The sequence below is a fragment of the Nematocida minor genome (genome assembly GCF_024244105.1).
Source record: "Nematocida minor strain JUm1510 chromosome Unknown 7877, whole genome shotgun sequence".
Lineage (NCBI taxonomy): Eukaryota > Fungi > Microsporidia > Nematocida > Nematocida minor.
This window is the reverse complement of record NW_026250378.1, coordinates 21712-41158: the sequence shown is the minus strand read 5'-3', so window position 1 is coordinate 41158 and position 19447 is coordinate 21712. Positions and strand designations below refer to the sequence as shown.

At 43.5% G+C, this 19447-nt stretch overlaps 13 protein-coding genes across 13 annotated transcripts; 4 read left to right on the top strand and 9 right to left on the bottom strand.

Moving 5' to 3' along the window:
• Positions 1–142: 142 nt before the first annotated feature.
• Positions 143–1045, bottom strand: NEMIN01_1832 (deoxyhypusine monooxygenase; the record flags this gene model as incomplete). The annotated part of the gene is made up of 1 exon (XM_051477774.1): positions 143–1045. The coding sequence occupies one exon, from the start codon at positions 1043–1045 to the stop codon at positions 143–145; it is 903 nt and encodes a 300-aa protein (XP_051333734.1).
• Positions 1046–1129: 84 nt separating this feature from the next.
• Positions 1130–3769, bottom strand: NEMIN01_1831 (26S proteasome regulatory subunit N2; the record flags this gene model as incomplete). The annotated part of the gene is made up of 1 exon (XM_051477773.1): positions 1130–3769. One exon carries the CDS (start codon positions 3767–3769, stop codon positions 1130–1132), a length of 2640 nt encoding a protein of 879 aa, XP_051333733.1.
• A 776-nt stretch (positions 3770–4545) lies between these two features.
• On the top strand, positions 4546–6222 carry NEMIN01_1830 (syntaxin-binding protein 2; the record flags this gene model as incomplete). The annotated part of the gene is made up of 1 exon (XM_051477772.1): positions 4546–6222. One exon carries the CDS (start codon positions 4546–4548, stop codon positions 6220–6222), a length of 1677 nt encoding a protein of 558 aa, XP_051333732.1.
• Positions 6223–6350: 128 nt separating this feature from the next.
• On the bottom strand, positions 6351–7703 carry NEMIN01_1829 (NADPH-ferrihemoprotein reductase; the record flags this gene model as incomplete). Its single annotated transcript, XM_051477771.1, has 1 exon — positions 6351–7703. One exon carries the CDS (start codon positions 7701–7703, stop codon positions 6351–6353), a length of 1353 nt encoding a protein of 450 aa, XP_051333731.1.
• A 45-nt stretch (positions 7704–7748) lies between these two features.
• Positions 7749–8105, top strand: NEMIN01_1828 (transcription initiation factor TFIIA small subunit; the record flags this gene model as incomplete). The annotated part of the gene is made up of 1 exon (XM_051477770.1): positions 7749–8105. The coding sequence occupies one exon, from the start codon at positions 7749–7751 to the stop codon at positions 8103–8105; it is 357 nt and encodes a 118-aa protein (XP_051333730.1).
• A 377-nt stretch (positions 8106–8482) lies between these two features.
• NEMIN01_1827 (serine/threonine-protein kinase TTK/MPS1) lies at positions 8483–10531 on the bottom strand (the record flags this gene model as incomplete). The annotated part of the gene is made up of 1 exon (XM_051477769.1): positions 8483–10531. The coding sequence occupies one exon, from the start codon at positions 10529–10531 to the stop codon at positions 8483–8485; it is 2049 nt and encodes a 682-aa protein (XP_051333729.1).
• A 54-nt stretch (positions 10532–10585) lies between these two features.
• Positions 10586–11026, bottom strand: NEMIN01_1826 (uncharacterized protein; the record flags this gene model as incomplete). Its single annotated transcript, XM_051477768.1, has 1 exon — positions 10586–11026. One exon carries the CDS (start codon positions 11024–11026, stop codon positions 10586–10588), a length of 441 nt encoding a protein of 146 aa, XP_051333728.1.
• Positions 11027–11079: 53 nt separating this feature from the next.
• Positions 11080–12129, bottom strand: NEMIN01_1825 (uncharacterized protein; the record flags this gene model as incomplete). The annotated part of the gene is made up of 1 exon (XM_051477767.1): positions 11080–12129. The coding sequence occupies one exon, from the start codon at positions 12127–12129 to the stop codon at positions 11080–11082; it is 1050 nt and encodes a 349-aa protein (XP_051333727.1).
• Positions 12130–12153: 24 nt separating this feature from the next.
• NEMIN01_1824 (glucose-induced degradation protein 8) lies at positions 12154–12852 on the top strand (the record flags this gene model as incomplete). Its single annotated transcript, XM_051477766.1, has 1 exon — positions 12154–12852. The coding sequence occupies one exon, from the start codon at positions 12154–12156 to the stop codon at positions 12850–12852; it is 699 nt and encodes a 232-aa protein (XP_051333726.1).
• Positions 12853–13056: 204 nt separating this feature from the next.
• NEMIN01_1823 (uncharacterized protein) lies at positions 13057–15324 on the bottom strand (the record flags this gene model as incomplete). Its single annotated transcript, XM_051477765.1, has 1 exon — positions 13057–15324. One exon carries the CDS (start codon positions 15322–15324, stop codon positions 13057–13059), a length of 2268 nt encoding a protein of 755 aa, XP_051333725.1.
• A 343-nt stretch (positions 15325–15667) lies between these two features.
• NEMIN01_1822 (uncharacterized protein) lies at positions 15668–16117 on the bottom strand (the record flags this gene model as incomplete). Its single annotated transcript, XM_051477764.1, has 1 exon — positions 15668–16117. One exon carries the CDS (start codon positions 16115–16117, stop codon positions 15668–15670), a length of 450 nt encoding a protein of 149 aa, XP_051333724.1.
• Positions 16118–16347: 230 nt separating this feature from the next.
• Positions 16348–17568, bottom strand: NEMIN01_1821 (uncharacterized protein; the record flags this gene model as incomplete). Its single annotated transcript, XM_051477763.1, has 1 exon — positions 16348–17568. The coding sequence occupies one exon, from the start codon at positions 17566–17568 to the stop codon at positions 16348–16350; it is 1221 nt and encodes a 406-aa protein (XP_051333723.1).
• Positions 17569–17594: 26 nt separating this feature from the next.
• On the top strand, positions 17595–19109 carry NEMIN01_1820 (T-complex protein 1 subunit delta; the record flags this gene model as incomplete). The annotated part of the gene is made up of 1 exon (XM_051477762.1): positions 17595–19109. The coding sequence occupies one exon, from the start codon at positions 17595–17597 to the stop codon at positions 19107–19109; it is 1515 nt and encodes a 504-aa protein (XP_051333722.1).
• Between the last annotated feature and the right edge of the window lie 338 nt (positions 19110–19447).

Here is a 19447-nt window from a genome sequence, read left to right as displayed (position 1 = left end):
AAAATTGGCTTAAATAGGAAATTATAGCAGAATGTGTATATTATAGTACAGGAGCCTCTGATTCTATTTAGAAAACATGTCTAGCGAATAAAATGTTTTATTGTAATCTCACTTAAAGAACGAGTATAGTCTAAGCAAGAAATTATTGGAAAGATTCAACTATGTACTCCAGGGAAGGATCGGAGAAGTGGTAGTCATGGATGTCCAGGCCAATTTCAACGCTTTCTCGGATGATTCTGTTGGAAATATCTTTCAGAGAAAGAAGAGCATTTTCAGCTTCTTTTGTGTTGATGGTTCCCAGGGCCTCTGCGCACTCGTGCCTTACCATTTCGTGGCGAGACTCGTCAGAGAGCACTCTGGCCAGATGCTTTGCAGACGCAGGGTGCGACATTTGTCCGAAAACAAAGGCTATCTCGTGCTCAAATAGATCTGATCTGTTTTTTCCGTTAAATCCTTCTGCCAGTATTTCAACTGCTTCTTCTGTTCCGATGTTTCTCAGCCCAAACATTGCTGTGTATCTGTTGTAGAGGCTTTCCTCTTCGTTTAAATATATCTTCTTCAGATCTCCAATCGATGCTGTTTTAGAAGAGAGTGCAGGATCGAGTGAGCCAAATGGAGACTTCCTGGATCCCCCGTTTTTGATAAGCTCTGCTCCAATTTGGCATGTCTCTGATACAGCCCTGCTTTTTGACACTTCTATATCAGAGTATTTTCTTAGCAGCTGTTCGTACGCCGTGTCTCCAAAGGTTGCAATGGCTTCTCCTGCCTCGTGGCGGACTATCTCATCTTCATCGTTATTTTTAAGAATCTTTTCCAAAATGGGAAGAGCTGTTTTGTTTTGCATCTGTCCCAGCACGTACGCCAGCTCGTGTTTTAGCAGCACGGAAGAAGTTGTAAAAGCCTCTGCAATGGCAGCCACGGACTCATCAGTGCATATACTCCGCAGTGCAAATAGCGCTCTGAATCTAAGCTTGAGGGGAGCCGCCTCGTCTTTCAAAATGTTCGAAAAATTTACGATGGCGCTTTGCGGATCTGGAGTGCTCATGTTAGCGCTACAAAAATTTTAGAATAAAATGCAAACGGAAAGATTGGATCTTGGATATTTGGAGCAAAAGTAAAAAGAAACTATTTATTCTTCCATTTTTGAAGAGCCTTCAATCTCTTGCGGAATGTCCACAGGCTCTGTCTTATTTTCGCTCTTTGGCATGAAAATAACCGAAGGCAGGCCGGCAAGGCACGACTTTCTCTGCTGTGCTGGGGTAAACCTTCCAAAGTTACTGACAATGTGAGACTTTTCTTCGATCTCGTTTTCAGCTATCTGCGCTTTCTCTTCTGTCTCGTCTTTCTTCTCCTCTTCTTTTCCAAGGGGGAGAATTTTAAACTTTTTGCTTTGCTTCTTGTGGTCTGTGGTTGTTACAGTTGTCATAAGGTGCTCTTTCTCAGATCCCTCTACCTCCACACTGAAATCGCTAATTATTTTCAGGTCTGTGTCAACTGCCAAAAGCAGAGTGGGCTTCATGCAGAGCGTAAGGAAAGGCACAAGGGGGTACCAGTACCAGAACTGAGAGAAGAGAATGGCGCCGCATACGCTCTTTATGGAAAGATCCCCAGACATTCCGAAAATGCTCACAAATCCGTTTTTACCGCAGGCATCCAGGAGAGATCTGCCAAGAAGTGCTCCAAACCTCGCTGCACCGCTTTCGCTTTTTCTTTTGGTCATGCTGTGCATGTGCTCAACTATTCTTCTGTATATGGGGTCGTCCTTTGCATTCACCTGCATCAGGATCATTCCTGCGCCAATGCTCGCATGCTGTCGTACATACGCTGTTCCATCGTACATCAGCAGCTCAATTACATCTAGAGCCTGTTTGCTTCCAGAGCCTGCTAAAAACATTCCAAGGACTAGAGCTACTCCCGATCGGACATACGCTGAGTGGCTCTGTGCGAGTGGCTCAAGAACCTTGAAAAGCACAGAGTTTTCGCTGAGATTGAGGTCTTTGCTGGTCTCTGACTTTGTGGTTAGGATCAATCCAATGCTAAATACAGCTATTTTTTTCACATCTTCTGATGCATCTGTGCTGATGATCGACAAAAGCCTTCCTACCACGGACAGATCACCTGTGGCAACATATGCAGCACCGAGGGAGAGTGCACCGGTATACCGCAGGATGGAGTTGGAGTCTGTGAGCATTTCCTCAAGCAAACTAAGAAGATCATCAGATGGCTCCGAAGAAGCAGCAGAAATCATCTGCAGGGCAACTGAAACTCCCACGGATCTTGAAATTTTTTCGTGTTCTGTGTCTCTTGCATACGTTAGCAATTCGTTGGCTAAAGAGTGGCTAAATCTTCCAGCACTCACTAGGCCAATGGCATAGGCTGCTGCTTCAGAGGTTGTCACTGCATCTGCGTACAAAACATTCTTGAATCGCGCAATGCACTCTTCATCATCGGTTCCCAGGCGGGTAAGACCGAGGCCAAGACACACACCGTGCAAAATGTGGTTTCTTCTGCTCTCCAGCTCAGCATCGAAGAAAGTGCTTAGGAAGCTGTCTGCAACGGAGGGAGAGTTGACTGAAATTAGCCCAAGAGCGAAGAGTGCGCCTCCGCTTTCTGGGTCGTCTTTTTCTGTCTCTCTCACAGGCGCCATGGGAAGATAGTGGCGAAGCATTTCAAAAGGGTCTTCGCTGTCTGTGTGGATCATTCCAAAGGAAGACGCTACAACAAACTTTGACCAGTTCTTTGCTTGTCTCATCCACTCAAGATTCTTTCTCAGGTATGTGTCATTTGCTGTTTTGCAGTTCATAAGGCCGTTGCAGAAGCTCAGAGACATGTGGTTCATGGAGAGCTTGGAGCTCTGCGACTTTGACAGCTCTGCAAGTAGGGCAAAGTTTGTCTGGTTTTTTTCAGACAGAAACTTTTGGTACATTGCCGACTGGAACTTTCCAGAGAGCAGAGAGTGGACCGATGCGTGGTTTATGTCCTCAGAGAGAGCCTGCGAAATGGCTGGTGAGTGGTCGTGCAGCAGAAATGCGATGTACAGAGCTGTTTCTGTTTTTTTATCTGCGAGATAGTTGAGGAGGTATTTCAGCGACTTTTCGTCCTTTTTTGAGAGATAGGAATCGAGAAGTCCTTTGTAGAAGAATGAAGAGTACCGTTCGTTTTCATCGCTCTTCCAGAAGTCTTCAAAGATGTGGAGAATCTTCGAGTATATTCTCTCCTTTTTGACTTCCTCCACGAGAAACTGCATTTGTGCGTCGTTGTACAGAATGTTTGTGTTTCTTTTTATGAACTCTTCGATGGAGCTTATGTTTTTTGTGGTGATGTGCAGACCGAGAAGAGAGAACCCGTCGGGCCCGCTGTTTTCTTCCGAAGAGAGAAGAATGTGCATGAACTCCTTCATTTCTGGCGTGTGCTCATTCTGTGTCTCGATGTAGTTTCGAATTACTCTGTTTCTAGACTCTTGGAAGTACAGATCAAGCGATGCACAGTGGCTGCTGTTTGCCTTGAACCACTCGTTCTTCGATAGTATCGTGTGCTGCACACATTCGCTGTACTGCTGGGTGTAGAAACAAATCATCGCCGAGATTAAGTGAAAGAGCTCTTTCTCCTCTGGGTGCTCGCTTGGGTTTATATGGGCGAGAGCGTCCTTCAGTAAAAAGCCAATCATGCCCACGTTCTTAATTATCAGATCCAGAGCCTGCTTCTTCTTGTCTTTGCAATCCTGCACTAAAAGCGCCTCTATTGTTGGTACGAGTGCAATTGCTTCCATATTTTCAAAAAAACAAAACAAATTTAACCTCGGGCAAATCAGAATTAAAAGATCTGCAGCAGACAAACTGCATCAGAGAGAGATAAAAGAGCACACAAAGACACTAGATACGGTGTGCACAGTCTTTTTACTTTCTGTTTTTTGATCAGATAGCAAGGGACACATGGGCCTATTACAGTAATATGCTAATTAAAATAGTAATTTGTTTACAAGTGTAATCAATAGAAAAATAAGCTAATTGCAGTTCTAGAATGCCTCTGTGCTATCTGATGAAAAACACACGGATTAGAGATATAAAATAGATCTATCACATCGCAGTAATGTGCTGCTAACTACTCGCAGCTAGAGATTGCAGAAAGATCAAAAAAGGCAAACAGTAAAGTAGTATGCTGTCTTTAGATGGCAGATAGTATATCTTAAGTTGCACATTAAACTCTAAGTAAAATCACTGCTAGTTAAATCTGCTGCTGTTTCCCTTGGCTTACACTCATTAACTATGTCTTGGCTTATTGTCTAAAGAGCTCTACGTGTTTCTGTGTACTGGATAGACATTAAGCATAGCAGTAGATGAGTAAATTAATTTTTGAGCTAGAGTAGTAAAGTGTGCAAAACTATTCTCGGGTTATTCTGTGATTCTTATCTATCTTAGGCAGTGCACTCTATGGTAGTGCATATCTTTGGAGTATCCAGGGTGGACAGCTGTTTATTGAAGAAATTGTGCAGACTCTGTGGGTGGGTTTGATTTTTAGTTTTTCTTATTTGTTCAAGTTGTATTTATGAACCTCGTGAAGATCGTGGGAGAAAGAATTGCAAGCCAGGTGCTTGCCCTTGGGCACTCAGAGAAAGAGTGGCGCGTTCTTATCATAGACCACTCCACTGCAAAACTTCTGCACCACGCTCTGCCGATGAGCGAGGTACTTTCTCGGAACATTGCAATGGTGGAGAGAATAGAAGAGGCTAGGGCACCGTCCAATGACTTCAGTGCCATATACTTTATCAGCGCAAATGCACAGAACATCAAGAAAATAGAAAAAGACGTATCAGACAAGCTGTACAGCAGTGTTTTTGTTGTTTCGATCACTGAAATACAAAAAAAAGAAGAAAATGCGCTTGAGAGTTTAGCGAAGAAGGCAGAGAAGCAGAGGGCCAAAGGAAACTCGGAGTTTGGGTTTATGTACAAAGCCGTGCTTTTTGACTTTGTTCCCCTGGGCGAAGATCTGTTCCACATAGAGACGCCATACTCCTACTACACCGATAAGGAAAGATATTTTAGCGATATCACAAAAAAAATAAAAGGCGTGTACAGAACAGTTCAGGTAAGATGCACGCCCATTCCCGTGGGGCTCTACGCTAAAAAGCTGGCGGAGCAGATAGAGTCCACAGGCCCTGGCAAGCTGGTGATTATGGAAAGAGGATCAGACATGAACACGCCGCTCATGCACACTTTTACATTTGAAAGCCTCCTGTGGGACCTAGGGCTCTCGGGCCCCGGATACGTCGTAGAAAAAGTAGAAGAAGAGGCTGAAAAAAACGAAGAGGAAAGTGACGACACAGAAGACGAAAAAAGGCTGGAAATGAACGAGAGCTACCAGGTGTGGGAGAGCGTAAGGAATAAACAGCTTGTGGAAACACACAAAACGCTCACAGGGCTGATAAGAGAAGAAACAGAGTCAAGAGAGAAAGAAGGAAAGACAAACATAAAAAAACTTGTCAAGGCAGTGCAGGAGCTGCCTTCGCAGACACGAACACTGAAAGAGATAAAGATATTAATGGGCCTTCTCGAGAAGTGTGTCAGCTTTTTCAACTCTCTTGGGATAAAAGAAGCTGCAGAGCTGGAGCAGGGAATATCCACGGGAAAAGACTTCAAAGGAAATAATTTTAAGCCCGTAGTGACAAAAACGCTTTTTAGCGTTCTCAAAGAGTCAAAGCTTACAAAAAATGAAAAGTACAGATTGTATCTTCTGTACCTTCTGAACTACGGAAACTTGCAGAGAAATGAAGAGAAAAAGCTCATCATAAAAGGACTGATATCGCAGAAAGACGTGGAGCATGGAGAGGTCGTCAAGACACACCTCTCGGGCCGGGCCATCAGCTCAATATCAAAGAGGAGTTTGCCAATAGCCAGACATGTTCCGCTGGTCGTAGATGTTCTGCACGCAATAATCAATAAAGATAGTGCACATTGTAAAAAGCTGGAGATAGATCTGCCAGACAGCACAGATGCACTGACAGGCGGGTCTTTGAGAAAAAGAGAGTTTGTGTTCAAGGCAAACCCATCGTCAGAGAATGTGCACAAAAGAGTTATAGTGGTGTATTTCATAGGAGGAGTGTCCATTGCTGAAATATCTGAAATTCGGGAAATAGCAAAGAACACAGGAAAGAAAATCCTCATTGGGTCAACTGATGTCTGCTCACCAAACACCTTCGTGGAAACACTGAGAAAACTTTCATAGATGGTTTTAATTTAAAATACTGCATTGATGCTGCATATCAGAATATTTATACGTTTATTAACTCTATAATCACTGATTGATCTTAAAATGTAGAAATATCAGAAGATGCTAAATCTGGATGTTTTGATCTAGGACCAGTCGTCTATGTATTTTTTCATGTTTGGATGGGCGTCTTCAAAATATGCTGAGACGGCAGCCATTGCCCCCTTATTCCCGCATATGTATAAGTCATTAAAAAATTGTTTACACTCATCGTCTATTTTTTCTTTGTTTTTAGCAAGAAAGTCGTGCATTCTGAGGCACATGCTCTCTCGAGAGTAGACCACGTGAACATCGGTAGGTCCTACCCGAAAAAGAACAGCGCCCGCATACTTTGACTCCTCACCTGGGCCTGATACAAGCCCGATTTTCACTAAAATATTTTCATCTCTATTTCTACACCCGTAAAACAAGCTAAACTTGCAGGAACTTCCATGGTTTCGAATAAATGAGATAAAAGGAGCTACTCCTGTTCCTATCCCAAACAGCAGCGCATTTGTCGTTTCTTCTCGTAGTCTCAGAAGTCTGTTTGCCTTCAGCTGTATTCTGTAGGCTATACTAGAGTCAAATATTCGCATATTTTTATCTGTGTCCTCTGCTGTTTCTGTCTTCTCACGAGAATTAGCGGTGCTTACAGCATACTCCGAGAAGTGTCCGTTTCTTGTGCTTTCCTCTGTGCTGTTCGATATAACTCCTACTATGAGTTCAATGTCGTTTTCCTTCTTATTTATTAGCGAGAAGGCCCTGGGCTTGATTTCTGTGCACACTTCTAGCAGCACTTCCAGGGGAACTTTTACTCTAAACTGTATTAGAATATCAATAATACTATTCCAATTTCTGATCATCATGAAATATTCTGCACTCCCTTCCTTCGATGATAAATATGCTAGTTTATCTTTTTCCTCTTCACAAGCATACTCGGATAGTCTGTATAGGAACAGCTTAGAGGGAAGAGACGTAGTGTCTAGAAAGTGTCTAAAGTAGTCGGAGGCCATCCCCGCGAAAGAGAACACAACTGAGGAGGTGCGGTTGTGGATCCTCTGAAAACTAATCCACCGATCAGCCGGTACATCCAGCAGCTCCATTAGCGTATTGGCGATGCTTTCAGAGTTGGACACCCACAGCAGAATGGAGTCTCCTGGGACGTATTCGATCTTTCTGTCTCTAACTGTCATTTTTATTGAGGTTTGTCTGCCGGCGTAAAGTGTTTCTGTGTGAAATGTGTAAATTGTAGATGGGTTTAGCTGGGTCTCTTGAGAAGCGCTGCTAGTGCTGGTTTCAGCCATTGTGTGCTTGTCTTTGTAGAGCACCAGACTCTCTCCATCTTTGCACTTTGTTTTTTCTGCAAGAGACACAGAGTGCAGCCTGGTGAAGGTGTGCGGCTTCCTCTCTGGCGTGTATGCAGAGGTGGAGATAGCCCTTGCAATATATTTTTTGTGCATAAATTTTTTCAAGTCTTTCAAAAAGTATTTTTATTTTCATAGGCTATGTTTCAACTCTACAGGGAGAGCAACATCGGGAAGGCTTTCCAGGACACGATAGAAGAGAAAATCAACTCGCAGATAATTACTCCGCAGCAGGGAAATGCTTTGCTGGAGAAGTTTGACACTGCGGTAGAGCAGGTTTTCAATAGAAGCGTCCACAATAAAATGAGCTTCAAAGCGTCAATAATAAGCTACAAGAACTTTGCAGATGTTTGGACTTTTGTTGTTAAAAATTTTGTTATGACAATCAACGACGAGCTGGTGCGGGCGGATAGAGTGAAAATTGTAGCATGCGATGCAAATATAAACAGTGAAAGAACGACGCGCGGAAAAGCACCGGACAAGAAGAAAACATTTTAGCATAAATAAAAAGTCTATACTGTACACATCGCACTCTTTTAGATGCTGTTCTTTTGCTGTCTGTTTTTCATCCTATTCTCTTGTCTGCTGTTGATTAGATTGTCTAGAGATGCATATTGCTCATATAGAAGCATTCAAATGGATTCTGTATGCGAGAGAGAATTTATACAGTGTAAAACAGTGCACTACAAAGTAACAGAAGAGTGAATACTTTCTGTGTATAGCCAAAGAATAAGCCTAGATGTAAGAGCTCTTGGATGTTCGATAACAGTGAAATATAGCATGGTAATTACGCTAAAACTTTTCACAAATTCTTTTTCCTTCGCAAAGTGTACACAATTAATTTTAACAAAAGGTTTATTTGAACTGTTTCTGCCCTACTGGCTGCTGGGGTTTTCAAAGTACAGATTGGTTATTTTTTCTATTATTTTCTCGTGCCCTTCTTCCGTGGTTGCCGTGTGTCTTAGATCCATTATTTTAGAGACAAACGCTCTGAGCTCTGATCTCGTAAAAGAGCATTTGTCATCTGCAGAAAATTTGCTGTCTTTTGCAGACCGGCTGCATATTCCGCTCTTCAGGAGAACATCTATCTTGGTTCTTTCTCTTGGCTCGCGCACCAGACACTTCTGGATCTCTGCAATAATAGCCGGGTATCCGTTATCGTCTTCTTCCTCTTGCGGCATTTCCACGACGTACTCGGGGTCCAGCAGCTTCTGCATTCTTTGCACCAGGTTATTGAAGCGCATAAATGGCGATTCTCCAAAATACATTTCATAGAGAATGCAGCCCAGGGACCATATGTCGCTGTTTCTCCCCATCTTTGTTTTTCCCTCTATGATGGCCTCGGGCGACATGTAGTTGATGGTTCCTATCTGTTTCTCTCTGATGATGTTTGTTGTGTCGTTGCGTATCTCGTTTGAAATACCAAAGTCAATGAGCTTGAGTCTTCCATTTACAAAGAGAAAGTTCCCGGGCTTCAGGTCTCTGTGGACTATTCGGTGCTCGTGTATGCACTTCACTGCGCGCAGCATCTGCTCCCACAGACTGATCATTGTGTAGTTTTCGTTGCTCTTTCTGTACCCGCCCGGGAACTTTGCTTTTTCAAGCTCGAGAAATCTGCAGAGGTCTATATCTCCGTACTCCATGAGAATCGCTATTCTGTCTCTGTTCACGTAGCTGTCTTTGAGCGTAACTATCTCGTGTCTGTTTTTGAGTCTTTTGAGAAACGATATTTCATTGACGTAGCTTTTGTACACTTCGCTGTCTTCTGTTTCCTGCGATATTTTTATCTTTTTCAGAGCAAACACTTCGTTTTTATCCGATAGCACCTGGTACACTTTTGCACTCCCTCCTTTGCCTATTGTGCGGAGGATTCTGAGTCTTCTTCCATTCAGCGTAATTTTCTTTGGAGCCGTTAAGTTAAAATACTTGTCTGCTGAAGAGGCCTCTGCACTTTCTTTTTCCCTGGGCTTTGCTGACAGCGCAGGGCTTTCTGTTAGCTCTCTCCCTATGGGAAGATCAAACACATCGCCTGTTGAGGTTATTGTGCCTGATTGCTTCTTTCTTATTTCGCTTTCTGCGATCTGTGCGCTTTCTGAATTTTTTGCATGCAGCTCCCTTTGCTCTCTTCTTTCTGTGGGCCCTGTATCATAGTACTGCTCTTCTTGTTTGTGGTGATCAGACGGTGTTTCTGTGTTTTTGTCTATATTTTCTCGGGTGACTGGGCTTATGTTCTGGCTTGATCTTTCTAAGAACGCGGCTCCATCGCCCAGCAGCATTGCACTGTGCTTGTACTCATGGGGCATTTCTACTGCGCTATTGTAAGGCATGGGCATGACTAAGCTATCTGATCTCGAATACTCTATTTCAGTATTACCTTGCACAGAAGAATTTACTCTACTCTGAACAAACTCTCCTTCTGCTCTGTACTGAGAGTTGTTAGTGCTAATATGATTACTTTGTGAATGTTTTGCTGTTTTATTTCTCGGGTTGTAATCACCGTTATATTCCATTCTATTGCTGTTTCTGTACATGTACTCAACTCCATCACTCTTTTGGTTGCTGCTTCTTACTTCGTTATTTCCTTGGTTATGTACAGTGTACTCCATTCCATCTGCACTACTATTATATCTCATTTCATTATCTGTTTGATTTATGTATCTTACATTGCCATTTGTAGCACTACTGTATCTATTCCCATCATTATCATACTGAATGTCTGCGGATATATTTGGAGAGCTGTGTGTGTATCTACCAGGCCCTGGGTTGTTGGCATAGTACGCACTCTCTCTCACATATCCTTCTGGGATTATTCTCGTGTGTTCACCTGTGTATCCCATCCTGCTATTTTCTGCAATGTTTGTGCTTGCGTGAGACGAAATAGACATTCTCGGGCTGTATGAATGTGCGGTGTTTGTCTGAGGCATATTTAAAGAGCCATGCATGCTCTCTGTGTACAGGTGGCTTTTAGGCGTCTCAGGTTACATATAGATGCTCTTTGTTATGTTGTTTTCTTTTGCTGATCCTATTGATTTTTCTCTAATCCACTGCAAAATCTTCTCTTTCTCCAGACACTCCTTGTACTGCAAAATGTCATTTGCAAGCTCCAGGACTTTTGCTCTTTTGCTTTGGTCTATGGGAAGACGGCTTTCGTAGCCGAACCAACCCTTCCAGAAGGGCAGGAATCTCCAGAACTTGCTTTTGAGCATTTTGTACACCTCGCGGATCTCTGAGTGGCCGTACCCATTTTTTTCCAGAGTGTCGATGTACCCCTCCCACAGCGAATAGGTTTTTTCATTGGTTTCCAGATTCTTCTGCGTTGCCTCGTAGTACATAGAGAGCTGCCGCGTTGCGCTTGCGTTCCTCTTCTTCTGCTCCTCGATATACGCAAGAATCTCCTCTATTTGAAAGAGCCGCTCCATCTGTAAATAAAAAAGTAAACTTAGTTGTCTTTATTACTTCCCGCTTTGCTATTTTATAAAGAAGGATTTTCAGAAGGGGTGTCTGCACTCTTTTTGTTCTTTTCTCTTTCGTACGAGTTTCTTAGAATCTCTGCATGCTCCTCGAGAATTATTCCGTACTTTGGGAGAATTTCCACTATCTTTTTTGATTTTCCTCTATCTTTTGTTGTTATCATTGAGAACACGTGCTGTGCTGTCTGGTGCATTGCGATCAAGTGCATGGTTCTATCTGTTCCCTCGTACGCTACCACGCACTTTGTGATGCTTCTCACTGTTTTGAAGGTGCTTCTTCTGATTATTTTCAGCAGCTCAGCGTGCGTTGTTATAAAAATCCACTTTTTTCTGCTTAGATATTCGCTGATGTCTGCGGTGCTTTTATTTACCAAGCTGCCAACGCTGTCGATTGCCTCCTGGACATCTTCTATCTCGCTTTCCTTTTCGGTGAGCACGATGCACGGGACTGTGATGTTCCGCTCCAGGGCAATAACAAAAGCATTTCTTCTGAGATGCGGCGCTCCTGCAAATATTATTTCGTGTGTTCGTGCGAATGCCAGAGAGCTTCGTGCAAGACCAAATCCCTCTTTCAGAGGCAGCACTCTTTTTACGCCAATTTTTTTTAGCTCTTCCGTGCTTTCTATTTTGTATATGTTGCTAACAAAGTAGAAGCTGTACTCTTTTTTCTTTCCCTCTGATATGATAGTCTCTTTGTCTGCGGACTTTCGGATGTTCACAAAGACAATGTGCGATCTGCTGTTTTCGATGCTTCTGTCTTTTAAGTACTGGCTGTACGTGCACAGGATCAGAGAGCCCTCTGCGGGCATGTTTGAGCTGCTGCTATTTTCTGCTGATTCATCAACAAGAGATATTTCTATATCGGGATATTGCTCTTTTACCTCTTCTTTTATTTCTTCCAAATATCCGTGCGATGGCTTGTCTACCACTATCGCTGCCTTCTTTATATCTATCTCCTGCAGCAGTTTGCTGCCTACCAGCCGGTCCTCTCTGAGCATTATGTCTCCTTTTTCGTACGAGGGAATTTCTCTACACCGTCTTTCTTTTCCCATAAAAAAAAGTCTTTCATTGTTTACATGTACAGCATGCGCGTGGATGATGGAAAAGAAGAAAAAACAAAGAAGCCAGCAGACAGCAGCTCTTTGAACAAAAAAATACTCTCTATGCAGATAGACAAGAAGGAGACGCAGAAACACATAGTCGAGTATTTTTCTGAATACGGATACCACAGGGCTTTCTGCAGCTTCAAAAAAGAACTCGATCTAGACGCACAGCCCGCCCCTTTGCTCCTGGAGCGAGATGAAATTCGCAATTTTTCAAATGAGGGCAGTTTTTTGCAGATTATAGAAACGGTCAAAAACGCGATACCCTGCATATTTTTGGACCACCCCAACCTCATTTTCTCTCTTTTGGAGCAGGACATCCTTGAAGACCTGTACATCCGCGTGGGCTCAGAGAGCTCTGCGCTGCACAGAGTTGAAAAAGAGCTCACGCCGATTGTGCTGGAAAACTCTGCGCTCACTCAGAGTCTCGAGAATTTGGTGTCGTCCATTGTGTTCTCGCAGTCTTCGCAGGAGGCCGTGGTGGCAAACAGAGAGGCAGTGTTTATGCAGATAAACAAAGCAATGCTTTTGCACCTAGACTACATCATGAAAGACTCCATAAAACTGCTCCTTGACGATGTGGAGACCGTCTCAAAACAGCCCGAGATTCAGACAATAATAAAAAGTTGTGCAACCCTTGAAAGGGCCATAAAGTCCCTGTGCAGGAGCTGAGATAGAAGACGTACCTGATGCAGTTTTTAAAACTAATTGTAATAAATTTTTGTAAAGATGGAAAAGTTTTACTGCTCTACTAAACACTGCTAGAAGTAGAGCCAAACAATTTGAGAATATTTGTTGAATTGTCCAAGCAAAAGAGTATAAAATTGTTTTTATTTTAAAGGTGTCATTTAAATAGCTTTGCAGGCTTTCTTTTCTCTAGGAGTCTGTCCACAAGTGCGGGCAGTATATCGTTATGACTCCTGTGGCGGGGTTGAAGTTCGCTGATTCTATGGCAGCGCCCTTTGGAAGATTGGCAATCACCCGAGACTGTATGTTTATGAAGCACGGATCTGACTCTGTGAGGGTTTTCATCGATCCTGTGCTGTGGCTGTACGGAATGACATTCTCCAATATAACCCGAATCGCTTTGTTAATGCCCTGCCCAGGCGGCATTCTCTCTTCGTCGTAGCTGAAGAATATGTACGAGTCTTCTATGTTCACCATCGACGTGATTGAGTCCAAGTCTATGTTATTAAGATCTACCTCCTCCTGGAACTCCACTCTCCCGTGGTTCTTTCTCCCTATCACAAATCCAGAGATCTTTCTGTTTTGCATTTTTTTGATTTGTGCAATGGAGGGAATTGTGTAGTACTCATTCTCCTCTATCTCCTCTAAGTATGTCTCGTTCCTCTTTTCTTTCTCCTTCCCCTTCATAGACACGAACTCTTTGAAGCTTCCCATTGCCTTGAACTTGATCTTTGGTGTCGCTGTTTTTTTAAATAGCGGTGCAGGTATTTCCATAACTGTTTTTTTCTGGTACTCTTCGCACTCTTTGAAGTCCAGCGATTTGATAAGGTACGGATCATTGCTGGAAGACGCAGAGGCAGATGCTGTTTTGCTCTCTCCCAGTAGCGCGCTAGACCCCAGAGCACCTCCCACGCCAAATGAGCTCGTTGGCTGTGTCTGCAAGCTCCCTGCTCCAAGGCCTCCTCCCAAAGAGGAAATACCGCTGCCAAATGAAGAGCCAAAGGGCGATGATGTTTTATTTGCATCCAGCGAGCTGCTTTCCAGGGGCTTAGAGAGCGAGAGCCCCAAGCCGCCTCCAAATCCTGTCTTAGCTGCATCCTGTGCAGAAGAGCTTGCACCGAATGAAAATGCAGATGGTGCACTGCTGCTCAGGGGCTCAGCGGGCTTATTCCCCAATCCCCCGAGTATTCCCGAGGCTCCTGCAGGCTGCAGTGCGCTTTGCCCCGATGAGAACCCAAATCCACTCCCGAGCTGCTGGCTTCCTCCGAGCTGTGTCTGAGTGCTTCCCATCTGCTGGCCTCCAAAGCCTCCACTTCCCAGCGCATTTGATCCTGCTGCTTGTCCTAGGCCTGAGCTGCTCCCTAAGCCACCAAATGACGGCGTATTTGACCCTGCTGTCTGTGCTCCCAGCTGGGAGAATGGTGAAGATGTTTGACTCTGTGTACTTAGTCCTGTCCCAAGCGCACTCTGCGGCTGGAGACTGAACGCAGAGCTGCTCCCTGTGCTGCCCCCCAAGGAAAATGCGCTGGGAGGCCGAGGAGTCTGTGCCCCAACTCCCAGCATCCCCAAGGTGCTTTGGCTATTTGTGCTGCTCATTCCCCCCAGGCCCCCAAATGAAGAGATTCCCAGGCTGGGGGACTGCTGTGCCATGCTTGTATTCGATCCGAGGATATTTGCATTATTCGAGAATGCACTGGACATATTCTGCTGTGTAGACGATGGTGATGAGAAAATACTGGGAGTTTGCTGCCCCTGGCTCTGCATCCCTCCTGCGGGTTGGCCAAATGACCCAAAGCTCCCCATGGAGGAGGTCTGTGGCTGCTGGAACGAGCTGTTTGGCTGCTGGCCCAGGAATGAAGAGTTTTGGTTTTGGATAAAAGAACTATTTTGACTCTGTCCAAACATGCTCGTGCTTTGCGGGCTGGATGAGAATATGCTCTGTGCAGGAGGTCTTTGCTGCGATGAATACCCTGACTGTGCGAGCGATGCAAAGCTGCTTGTTGTTTCAGGTTTTTTTTGGCCAAATATTCCCCCCATCAGATCAGATGGCTTTTGCATGTACGAGGTTGGGCTGCCGTATGTGCTGTGGTATCCGCTCTGTCTTGCTACAATTGTGCCTTTTCTTCCTTTTTTGTAATCTGCGCACCGCAGCTCCTCCAGCGAGTATGGGCTGTATCTTTCCATTGAAGTGATGCAGTTGCTGATGCACTGTATGCCGTTGTCCATTTTCTGTCTGATGGAAAAGGGCTCAATTGAAGTGTCCAGGACGGTGGGGGATATCTTAATTGGCGAGCTATCCTGCATCTGGCTGCCGAATCCGCCGTGTGGCTGGTGCATGGAGTACATACTCCCCGAACCAAAGGAATTGCCGTACATGTCTTGGTTCTGTCTTTGGAGCGGGCTTGACCCGTAAAACCCCGATGAATATCCGCTTTGGTTTTGTTGTCCTCCGTTCATAGGAAAAATAAAATTTGCACACTTTAATACTGCGGCAGCAAAGGCAGAAATAGTGCGGCTGTGCTGCTGCAAAAAGAAAAAAGGAAAAAAGTGGCAAGGTGGATATTTTATTTATCTACGAAAGTTAGTGAATATATGCTTGCACATTGGTTGAGCCGCTCTTCTCTGATGGCAATAGCAGTATATCTAAAAACAAAAATGTTGCAAAAGTGCAGATCTTGTCTCAGTAAGAGAGATGGATAATAGAGTAGATGTTAGTTTGATCAATTGTTATCTCTAGAGATGCATTTTCAACTATCTGAGGAAGCAATTTAGAAGTTTTCCAATTGACTCTCTGGCTGTGCTATATCACTATTGCTTCTTCGGTGTTTGCTGAAACATCACTGTCTTTGCTGGAGATAAAATAAGAGGTATATGTTCCTAGATAGATAATATATATTACTATGCCCAGTATCATAGATAAAAATAAAATTGTGCAAATGTTGGTTATTGTGTTTGCTATAAGGTTTCTTCTAAAATGTAAGCTAGACATTCTTTCTGCTGTTTCTATTTCAGGGCGCGAATCAGGGTTTACATTTACTTCCTGTTCTGTGTCATTGTGAGCGGATACCACAAACACTTTTTGTCCTTTTCCCCGGTCTCTTGGTAATTCTACATCTGTAAAATCCTTGGGATTCAGCTGTATAGAGAATCTTTCTATTCTTTTTTCACCTCTTGCCTCTTCCTGTGTGGCACAGACAATTCCAAGGCATGCTGCAAAGATAAGAATAATGTAAAAATTTAGTCTGTTCATAATTGCAAAACACTCTCAGGCTTTATACTTTCTGCTTTTATCAAATTGCTCTAATCAAGACTTTAATCTGTCATCATTGCTTCGCCATCAAATAGATATCTGCGCAATTAAAACGTGTACAGATGAGACAGTATGCATATAAATGACTGAGTGTGGCAAGTATGGATGTCTCTGGATAAGTTTTTTCGTTTATTGGCACTTTTAACCGTATATTTTCCATTTAAAGCAGCTCAGTCGAAAAGCCCTGCATTGAGCTCTTTAAGAAGGTCTTCATACGTATCCACTCGGTTGTTTTCCTGTGCAGCCACTGACTGCGCTTCATTTTTCTCTGTGCTGTTTTTTAATAAAACTGCAGAAATGTCCACATAGAACGTTTTAAAGTTTCTGTTGAAAATGAAAATAGACTCTTTTTCATCTGTGCAGAGAACTGCAAACACTCCGTTGTCTTCGCATAGTCTAACAGAGTCTATGAGCTTTTTAGACTTTGCGTGCACAATAAGCATCTCGTTCTGAGTGGTGCATATGTAGTACTTTGTTCCTTTGAAGGTATAGACCGCTATTCCCGTTATTTTTGTGTCAGCTATCTTTGCTATCTTTTCAATCGCGCAGTGTTCAGGCTCTGCTACGCTGTTCAGCTTCAGAATCCACCCACCAATGCTTCCAGCAACTCCATCTGACTTTTTATCTAAAGAGATAATTGTCTCTGTGTGATTTACATCCCTCAGCAGTTCAACTTTACTTCCCTCGTCTACTAGAAGGCCATCTCTTATGGAAAGATAGTTCACAGTATAATCAGTCACTGTTATCACTCTATTTTGCTCTGAGATTGCATGTAGTGGCCATGTTCCGGTGCTTACACTATTAACCACCCTATCTTGCACAAGGTATGCCCTTGACATATCGTGCACTATGTACCCATTCCTTGTACAAAGTATGTGCTTAATGGGGTATGATCCGCTAGACACTTTTATTTTTCTTCCATGAATGTAAACATTTCCGTCCCAGTCTCCTATAACATAGCTGCGCAAAGAGCTGCACTTGCACTCTTGTGTACATTTACATCTATTCTCTATTTTATGTTTGTACTTTGAAATCTCTGCAGTGTCTAACACATTCTCGTCTGAATACTCTGTGGATGTTTTTAAATTTTCTACTGATGCCATACCATTCGCATTTGGAGCATCTTTTGTGTTTCCACAGATAGATTCACTTGGCATATCATCTACATTGCTTGCATCTGTTCTATGCACAGGAGCACGCATGATAAAAGAGACAGGGGGGTTTATCCTTCCCACTAGCTCTGTAGCATTTTCTGTTATTCTGTAGACTCCTCCATGGAATCCGCCGTATGCAGATCCGTCATCTGAAATGCATGTAAGCTTTTCTTTGTGTGCTACTGAGGAGACTTTAACCGGGCAGTGCTTTAGCGAGAGAACGGTGTAGAAATTCATTAAGCAAAAATTTCTTTTGAAGCAATATGAAAGAACAAGGAAGTAGAGCAGAAGAAGTAAAAAAACGAGTAGCCTTGGTGATACAGTCTATCCGATCGACCATGGGAACAAGCTTGGGCCCCAAGGGAATGGACAAGATGATAACACAGGGCACGAACACCACGATAACAAACGACGGAAGTACGATCCTGAAAACAATGAAAATGAAGCATCCTATTGCACAGCTGATATGCAATATATCGCACTCTCAGGACGAACAGAGCGGAGACGGAACGACAAGCATTACGCTGCTTTTGTGCTCTTTTGTGGAGCAGGCTTTGGAGCTCACACAGAGAAAGATCCATCCAGTGATCATTGCTGAGGCTATGGAAGTAGCAAAGAACGTGTGCAAAGACGTTCTAATGGCCAATGCGTCAAAGATTGAGGGGCACGGGGACGTGAGAGACTGCATTCGCGTGTCGCTCAACTCGAAAATAGTCAATGCATACATCGAGAAAATAACGGAAGTAACGATGAAGGTGATAGAGCACAGCACAGACAAGAAGACACAGGACCTCAAGCTGAGCAACGTGCGAAGAGTGAAAATAAAGGGAAACATGGAAGAGACAGAAATGGTCTCTGGAATAGTGCTCTCTGCTCCTCTGAAGAAAAACATCAAGTTTGTTCCGCGGAAAATGAAAGTGGCTATTTTCCAGTGCACAATCGGGCAGTCAAAGCCGTCGATAGACTCGAAGATAAAGATAGGCAACTACGAGTCGGTGGAGCAGGTGATCAGGGAAGAAAAAGCACACGTGCTTTCTCTGTGCAAGAAAATAAAAGAAAAAGAGATAGACTTAATAATCCTGCAAAAAAGCATCATAAGAGAGTCGCTTTCTGAGCTGGGCCTGCACTTCCTGGAGCGAATGGGCATCATGATTGTGGATGATGTGGAGAGGAAAGAGATCGAGCTGTGCGTGGAGCAGATGGGAATTACGCCAGTGGTGGACATAAACGAAATACAAGAAAGCATGATTGGGGAGTACCACGTTGAAGAGCTTGAGGGGCATGTAAAAATATCTGCAGGAGAAGGCGTGTGCACTGTTGTGCTGCGAGGAACAGACGATGTTATTTTGGAAGAGGTGGACAGAAGCTTCAACGATGCTGTGAATGTTGGAAGACTCGCAGTGAAGAGGCCCCTAATAACGTACGGTGGAGGAGTCTCAGAGCTCTTGTGCTACACTGAGCTCGTGAAGTACAGCGGATCGAGCAACCCAAAGATAAACTACTGTGTGAGAGAGCTTGCAAAGGGCCTTTTGATAATACCCGAGATGCTTGCAATCAACGCAGGCGCAAACTCCATAACAACGGTTGAAAACTTGATAAAGCTGCACAGCCAGGAGAAAAAGACGTATGGTGTATCTATAAAGGCTGTAGGAGAAGGAAACATGAAAAAAGAGAATGTAGTGCAGCCTGTGGATGTTTCCATTTCAGGCATCTCAGGGGCCTTTGACGGAGCCTCAACAATCATCAGGATAGACGACTTTATACCCGCATCCAAATAAGAAAACAGACGCAGAATACTCCATTCTATCTATCTATTCTATTTATTAATAAACGATCTATGAAGAAGCTGCATATTTCTGGCAAACTGCTATTTACTCTATTTACTCTGTGTGGCAATTTATTCTCAAAATGCATCTAAATTAGTGTATACTAGCTACTATACCTCTGTGGAGAGATCTAGCACCCTTTCAATCTTATCTCAGTAAGCTCCTAATGCTCTTACTGCATGTTTGTTTTTCTGTGTGCTGTATGTAAAAGAATAAAAGTCTCAGTGTTCTACTAAAAATTTTAGAAAGTTTAGCAATTGGTACAGAGTGTCTCTTGTGTAAGTTTAATA